Here is an 8,012-nt window from a genome sequence, read left to right as displayed (position 1 = left end):
AAGTGTGTTTATTTAATTTTAACAAAGGCATGTTGTGTGTCACCGCAGTTAAATCGGTGTCCATCATGATAAAACCTTAATATCAAACCTAGGAAATTTTTGAGAAATGCTTAATAAATGCATTACACTAACTAAACCCATTAGATTTTAGTTGACTAAATTTACTGTAATTTAGTCGACAAACTAAAAACAATTCAGATGACTAAAATATGACTAAAACTAAATGGCATTTTAGTCAAAAGACTATGATTAAAACTAAATCAAAATTTGCTGTCAAATTAACACTGCTAAATTACAATGATTCATCCAGTATTCGCTGATTCATCCAGTAATGAAAGTACATCTTGAGTGAGTCATTTAATCATTCATTCATAAATTACATGTGATTTTGTTTAGTTGTCTAATGTCTTTTCTTCAGAATCATGAGAGAACCACAACTTCCATTGGGGGGGAAAAAAACTCAATTTATCCAGAATCATGCAGAACTAAAACTCTTTTTGAATGACAAAAACTATGATGTAAATCTATTGACATTTTCGTCAATGAATAAAAACGAGACGAAAATGTTAGGGAGGGACGATTTGGGATGAGGTTCATTCAGAACGAATCTGCTGCATGGTTCGAAGGTTATGCGTACATATGAACCGGCGGGACATAAGCTAACATACACTTGCTGCACGTCGCATAATATTTGAAGAATGAAGAATATGGTAAACAAGTTGCTATAAAGAATGCATAATTAGCCTATATAACCATTGTTATTTCATTAAAAAGTAGACCATGTTCTTGTTCTTTATGAGAAGTGGTTTTATTTAATTTTAACAAAGGCATGTTGTGTCACCGCAGTTAAATCGGTGTCCATCATGATAAAACCTTAATATCAAACCTATATAATGAGTTTGGAAATTTTTGAGAAATGCTTAATAAATGCATTACACTAACTAAACCCATTAGATTTTAGTTGACTAAATTTACTGTAATTTAGTCGACAAACTAAAAACAATTCAGATGACTAAAATATGACTAAAACTAAATGGCATTTTAGTCAAAAGACTATGATTAAAACTAAATAAAAATTTGCTGTCAAAATTAACACAGGTTCTGTGTGAACGGTTTGGTTTCGGTTTTGACGTAAACAACATCATCTCCGCATAGATGTTCTTTTTCCCCGGCAATATTTTAATTAACGTAGCAGCGCCGCATCTAGTGGCTTCAACTGGACAGGCTAAGAAAAACATTAAAATGCAATAACACTTACATCGTCATCGCATCTCGTGCGCAACTGATAAGGTTGCCTGATGCACACCTAAAATTCGAATGCAACGTTTTTGCATTTTTATTTTAAGTTTGACGAATATTCGAAATTCGAATTTTTTTGACAGCCCTAAAAGAGAAGAGTTTGAACCCTGGCCTACCAGATTATCCAGCATCCTCATCAAGGCCTCAAACTCCTGCTCCCCGATCTGCCACTTTGGGTGCGAGCTCGACCCGTCTCCGACCAGCTCGAGGCAGCGTGGACGGGATTTATACTTGCCTGGGTCCAACATTATTAGGTTGTCAGGACCTCCTGCACTGGCGAGGGTGCGCACCTGCAATTTCAGACCGGAAAGCATTAAAGATGACTGTCGCACTCGATCTCCTGATTGAGAGTTTAGAGTTTTTTATCCAGTAAAAGCTCTTTTAGTGTAATTGTAGAAACGTCCAGCTTCAGCTGGAGCTTCTCGTGTCAAATCTTGACTGGTTTTTATCAAGTAAAGGTCAGAATAACTGCAGTAATATCTCCAGATGAACTCTTACTGGACTGAAGCAGCTCAGCTTTACTTGATTCTCCATCAATCATGTTTTAGAGTCTCAAATCTGATCCTCAGGATCTTTTGAGGAGCGTTTGTTTCCAGAAGCTTTACTTTCACTGTTCCTCAGCGGAGGAATGATCTTCACAAGCCTCCAGAACATCTCACATCTGAGGAGGAGCCTTTATTTCTTCAGCTCTCAATCACTGCATTATATGTTTGGAGCATTTCAATCTCATCTTATTATTACTGGAGATATAGAGCCACAACTGAGATTTAGATCATTTTATGTCAGTATCTGCTCTACTGTTATAAAGATCTCACTGATTTACATCACAAGCAGCAGAATTTCATCATAGAAATATTAGCATCTGCAGCAAATTGCTTGTTTTTTTTAGTTTGGGTCTCGGAATTTTCCTTCATATTTTCACTGTATCAGACTATATGAGCCATAAAAGCTTGACATATCAAATATTATTTAAAACTTTTTTTTTAGAATTTTTTTAACATTTTTTAGGTTCAAAATAAACTTTTCCATTTATTTATTGATTTATTTTTCAAAAAAAAAAAGATTTTTCTGACTACTATTTCAGGCTTCACAGGGGGTTTAAACCCTGCTGGAAACGCATTAAAAATATTCAGAAATTAAAAGTTTTAATTTGATGGTTACCTGAATCTCACAGGCTGTGACTAGGTTATGAATGTAGTAAAATGCCTCTTCGATTGTTTCTCCAACAGACACCAGACCGTGATTCCTCAAAATCAACACCTGAACACACAAACCATTATAAATGTAATAATTTAACACCATATCAGCAACAAATGCTATATTAATGCTATGCAATTTAAAGTTATCATAATAATAAGACTTCAATTAATTACATAAACACTTTCAATTGGATACTTGATAGAAAATCCACAATTTTCCAAAAATATTTTTATTAATGAAAATTTCTGAATAAAACCACTGTCTCATAAAAGTCATTCCAATAAAATATACTTTACAGTCTTACAAAAATCATATATTCCAATTCAACCACTTGTCTATAGGTCAAAGACGAAAAAGGGTTTAAGCATAAAAACAATAAGTGTTAAAATGTCATTCAGTGTAACAATCTTGTCAGGCATATTTACAACAAAAATCAATTTATGACATATTAAACTAATTACTTTCACCCCAAATACTAATTAGTTATTTTACATTTAAATTTGCCACTATCCTAGGTTTTGCCCATTGGTCAGTAAGAATTTTTTACTCATTTCAGGGCTGTACAGTGCGACATATATGTAAATTTACATATATGTATAAATTTACATATATAATTAATGTGCTTTCTATGGACATAAAATCACTTTTGTAAAATTCTTTTGATGTGGACATCTTAACGTCTTTGACCCATATACAGTCATTTCTATTTTCACAATGAAAGCAATGGTTAGACCTTTTATTTATAATTGGATTTGTTTTGGACACATTCATTTTATTCATCACTTTCTGGAATAGACAAAGCTAGATGTTCAGCAGAGCGTGCTACAGCTCTGTAATCTGTGTGTATTTGTGGTACCTTGCTCTTAGGACCCAGGTCCTTCTGTATGAGGACGTTCTCCTCCTCGTCCACCAGAATACCGTGGTAATCGTGGTATGCCACCTCGCCCAGCGACAGAGCCTCGGGTGAAATGGGCAGCAGACCACACTTCATAGCAGACACCTGGAAAGCAAAATATTAAAACACTTAATATGTATAAATCAGACAAAATTAAAAATCAAAAATCAAAAGTTCCAATGAAATAAATACACTTTACACTATTTATACTCTCATTTTATTGTATATAATATTTCATAATTTATATTTTAAGGTGCATTTCATGTCTCATTTCATTTTAATAAACTTTAAATCAATAAAAATAAATGCAATGAAATGAGAGCATAAATTAAGAGTGCAAAATGCATTATTTCATTGCAACATTTATGGTCTCATTTCATTTTATTTTCACTGCAACATTTCATATATTTCATAAATTAATTTTATATTATATTTCAATGTGCATTTTATGTCTCATTTCATTTTAATGAACTTTAATAAATTCATGAATAAATACATTTTGCACTATTTATTTATGCTCTCATTTCAGTATTTTTATTCACAAATTTATTAATTTAAGTGTACTGAACTGAAACGAGACGTAAAGTGCACCTCAAAATTAACAATGGACAAAATTAAATTATGAATGATTACATTAAATGTTGCAATCTTTATATAAAAAAAAAATCAAATGTGAACAAATAAGGCGAATGTCATTTTTCATCTGGTCACAAATATATTTTGCACTATATCTCTTTTCATTTTTTATTAATTAATTAACTTTTTGCACTATTTATTTATGCTCTCATTTCATTTTCATTGTATTAACATTTCATATATTTCATAATTACATTTTGTCCACTATTATATTTTGAGGCGCATTTCGGGTCTCATTTTAATAAATTAATTTAATAAATTCAAGAATAAATACATTTTGCACTATTTATGCACTCATTTCATTGTATTTTTATTTATGAATTTATTAAACCGAAATGAGACAAAATGCACCAAAAAAGTACAAAAGTACATTATGAAATATTATATGAAGTGTTGCAATTTGCAAATAAAAACTGATAAAATGTAAACGCATAATTTTTGTTTGTTCACAAAAAAATATATTTTACACCATATCTTTTTTTTTTGTATCGATTAAATATAATTTCATTATTATTTTCTATCAATAATTAATTATTAATATATATATATGATATGAATAGGTACCGCGGCGCCAGCGGGTGTGTGAATGTGCACTATGCACTTGACGTCGGGCCGGGCAGCGTAGATGGCGGAGTGGAGGGTGAATCCAGCCTGATTTACACCCAGATTAGTGCTGCCTCTGTCCACAATCTCCCCCTGCAGGTTAATCTTCACCTGAGGACACACACAATCCTGTTAAATACAGAAGTTACACACTGCATGATAATATCTGTCAGCCTTTATCTTCTGATGTCCAGATGGCTGAGAAAAACAAAGGCAGGGTTACCAAACTGGAGGCAGTGACTTCACTGTACAGAAGCCCAAAAGGGACAATCAGAAAACGCTCCTGTTCAGAGTTCAGCCGGACCTGAGGAGACAGAGGAAGAGAGCTTGGATTGAAGTCTCGCATGTAATGTGTCCAGTGCTGTATATATTTGTGACGCACTCACCGTCAGGTGGTTGTAGATGAGCTGAGACCAGCCGAAAAGGTCAGCCAGGCGGTAAAACGCGGCGAGTTTACAGCGCAAGAGCTTCTCTCCTTTCTCATAAGCGATGGAGTCTGAACCTCTAAGATCATTCACTGGAGTCACCATCCCCAAACCTGAACACACACACACACACGAACACACACACACACACACATACACATATACACACACACATAGTTCAGCATCACACACCATGATATGGGTTAAAATGAGAGCCCATTTCTCTCCAAAACGGTGCCAGTTTTAGCGTTTTGCAATAAAGAAATAAGAATGACTAAAGTTGATAATTTATGTTAGAATTTTAACATAAATGCACATTGTTCTAGAAGTATGGCAAATTCATGCCATACCTTTTACACATTTACTCGAATTGTTATGCTGATAATACAATTTGTAAGGAAAAATGCATTACATAGCGTTTTATTTCTGGGGAAACTTTTTCAAAGGAACACACACGAACACACACACACACGAACACACACACACACGAACACACACACACACACACATATACACAAACACACACATATACACAAACACACACACACAATCACAAACACACGATTAATGTGTATTAATTAACGATTAATCGTTGCCCAGCACTAATATACTGTACATATATAGAGAAATTAAATAGTAGCATATTAATGCTCCTGAAGTAACACACTCACACATGTTGAGGGCTGCCATGCCTCCCTGGGGCGCGGCGGGGTACATGGTGGGGACGCTGGTGGTCATGAAGTCAGCGATCTGCTGCAGCGCCAGCAAACTGGTGGGGGTTTTCCCCTTTTTCATCTGATCCTGGATCAGAGACTCCAGCTCATCACAGAACGCCTGAAACACACAAAACACACAATTACGACCAGAACTACACGGTTGCTAGGGTGTTGCTAGGTGGTTACCAAGTCAACAGCATCACATTCTAGATATGGCTAAACATGCTGCATGATTTCAGGATACATTTGTGTCCGTGGCAAAAACTTTGTTAAAATTTAATTACTTACTATTGCTTTAGCATTACTAATTACTACAAATGATGAATATGAAGACCATTAGCTGGACGAATACAGTTCTCTACAGCTCTTAAGTCAGGACTAAAGAGCAGCTAATGTTAGAGTGACACGCTGAACACACAATGGAGAAAGAGAGAGAGATAATGACACAGGCTGACACTGTCAAGCGCTCTTCATAATTTATGAGTGCATGTTAACAAGAACATCAAACACTTTCTACGGGCCGGCATCTGGAGTCTGAACACAACCCGCAGACTTTCTCTTCATGTGGCTCATATAACATGCTAAAATCCAGTTTAAATATAGTATAAAAGTATTAGAAGTTCTCGATCTGCGGTACCTGGAATATCCAAACATGCAATACCATATACACACACACTACCGGTCAAAAGTTTGGGATCAGTAAGACTTGTAATGTTTTTAAAGAAGGCTCTTCTGCTCATCAAGGCTGCATTTATTTGATCAAAAATACAGAAAAAAAAACAGTAATCTTGCAAAATGTTATTACAATATAAAATAATGGTTTCTATTTTAATATCCTTTAAAATATAATTTATTTCTGTGATGCAAAGCTGAATTTCCATCATCATTACTCCAGTATAAAGCGTCACATGATCTTCAGAAATCATTCTAATATGCTGATTTATTATTATGTGTGTCTATATATATGTATATATATATATATATATATATATATATATATATATAGAGAGAGAGAGATAGATAGATAGATAGATAAATAGATATAAACAAATATAAATTATTTTAATTATATATAAAGATAGAGAGAACATATACTGAATTATAAATATGAAATATTAGCTATTAAAATACTTTATATATTATTTACATTTTCTATATACATTTAAATTTAAATACAATTTAAAAAAATTGTAATATAACATTTATTTAAATATATTACATTACATTACATGTATTACATTATTTATATGTATTTATTTATTTAAATTCTTCTAGTCCAATGGGAGGAGATTTAAAATGTATTTAAACTTGCACTCAAAGAGATTTGCTCAATGCTGAAAAATATTAGAGGGAACTATTTGAAGGTACTTGATTAAAGACGGTCATTACTTCAAGCACAGAGTACATTAAAAACCCCTTAACTGTCACCGGGACGGGATACCTAAGTTTACTTCACTATAGTACAATTAAATCTTAGTATAATCATGACAAACTATATTTCATTGGAAAGGTCTAAGACTCCTAAATAGATATTTTACCATTTTATTTTGTTACAAATTATGTAGGAACAGTAATAGATTAATTTATGACAAGAGTACACCAAGAGTCTATGACAAATCTACATCATAACAGGAGTTCTGGCCACTGTCACAAAAAGTCTTTATTTCGTTGCCTTTTTCCCTATCTCAGGTTTTAGTAATCATCATAAGTTATATACCATTTGAAAGCTTAAAATCTCAATTTATCCTGTGAAAACCATTTTGAAATCGGACATTGCGTTACCATAGAAATGCTATTTCAAAATCTTTTAGCAGTCTCCTCCCCTTAGCGGGGGTGTCATATTACAAAATGTATTACAGTCTTTTAGAATCAAAACTTTTTATTATCTTGAGAGAAATTGATAGATTTGTGACAGAAATGCATCAAAAAAAATTTCAATGGAGTTTGGGTGGCACCCGGTGGCTGTTTTTGGTATAACGCCTAAACAAAATTGCATATGAACCTCAATTTTTTTTATATCGACTTCACAACGAACACAACTTATGTAGACATATGGCTTTAATTTTATAACAATTTTGTATTTTTAAAAAATATTTTATATAAAATAAAACAAACTTCCAAAAGCGTTCATGAATTATAATAATTTAAGTTTGGATAGTGCACGTTCTCGTGAATTTTCAAAAATGGGGATGACAGTTAAAGGGTTAGTTCACCCAAAAATGAAAATTAGGCTGTGTT

General features: G+C 33.2%; 1 protein-coding gene across 1 annotated transcript in view; it reads right to left on the bottom strand.

The window, feature by feature from the left end:
• LOC107694524 (alpha-adducin-like) overlaps positions 1–8,012 on the bottom strand; it is a 43,655-nt gene that overhangs the window by 13,971 nt on the left and 21,672 nt on the right. The window contains exons 3-9 of the mRNA XM_016494223.1: positions 5,730–5,892; positions 5,020–5,171; positions 4,857–4,937; positions 4,595–4,744; positions 3,356–3,499; positions 2,461–2,559; positions 1,416–1,589 (exon numbers count right to left, since the gene is read on the bottom strand). Coding sequence (XP_016349709.1) covers positions 1,416–1,589; positions 2,461–2,559; positions 3,356–3,499; positions 4,595–4,744; positions 4,857–4,937; positions 5,020–5,171; positions 5,730–5,892 — 963 coding nt within the window. The remainder of the gene's footprint in view (positions 1–1,415; positions 1,590–2,460; positions 2,560–3,355; positions 3,500–4,594; positions 4,745–4,856; positions 4,938–5,019; positions 5,172–5,729; positions 5,893–8,012) is intronic.

Source organism: Sinocyclocheilus anshuiensis, unplaced genomic scaffold (genome assembly GCF_001515605.1).
Source record: "Sinocyclocheilus anshuiensis isolate Anshui unplaced genomic scaffold, SAMN03320099.WGS_v1.1 scaffold1031, whole genome shotgun sequence".
NCBI classification, from domain to species: Eukaryota; Metazoa; Chordata; class Actinopteri; order Cypriniformes; family Cyprinidae; genus Sinocyclocheilus; species Sinocyclocheilus anshuiensis.
Note: the sequence above shows the minus strand (reverse complement) of the source record. Positions and strands in the feature narration are given on the sequence as shown.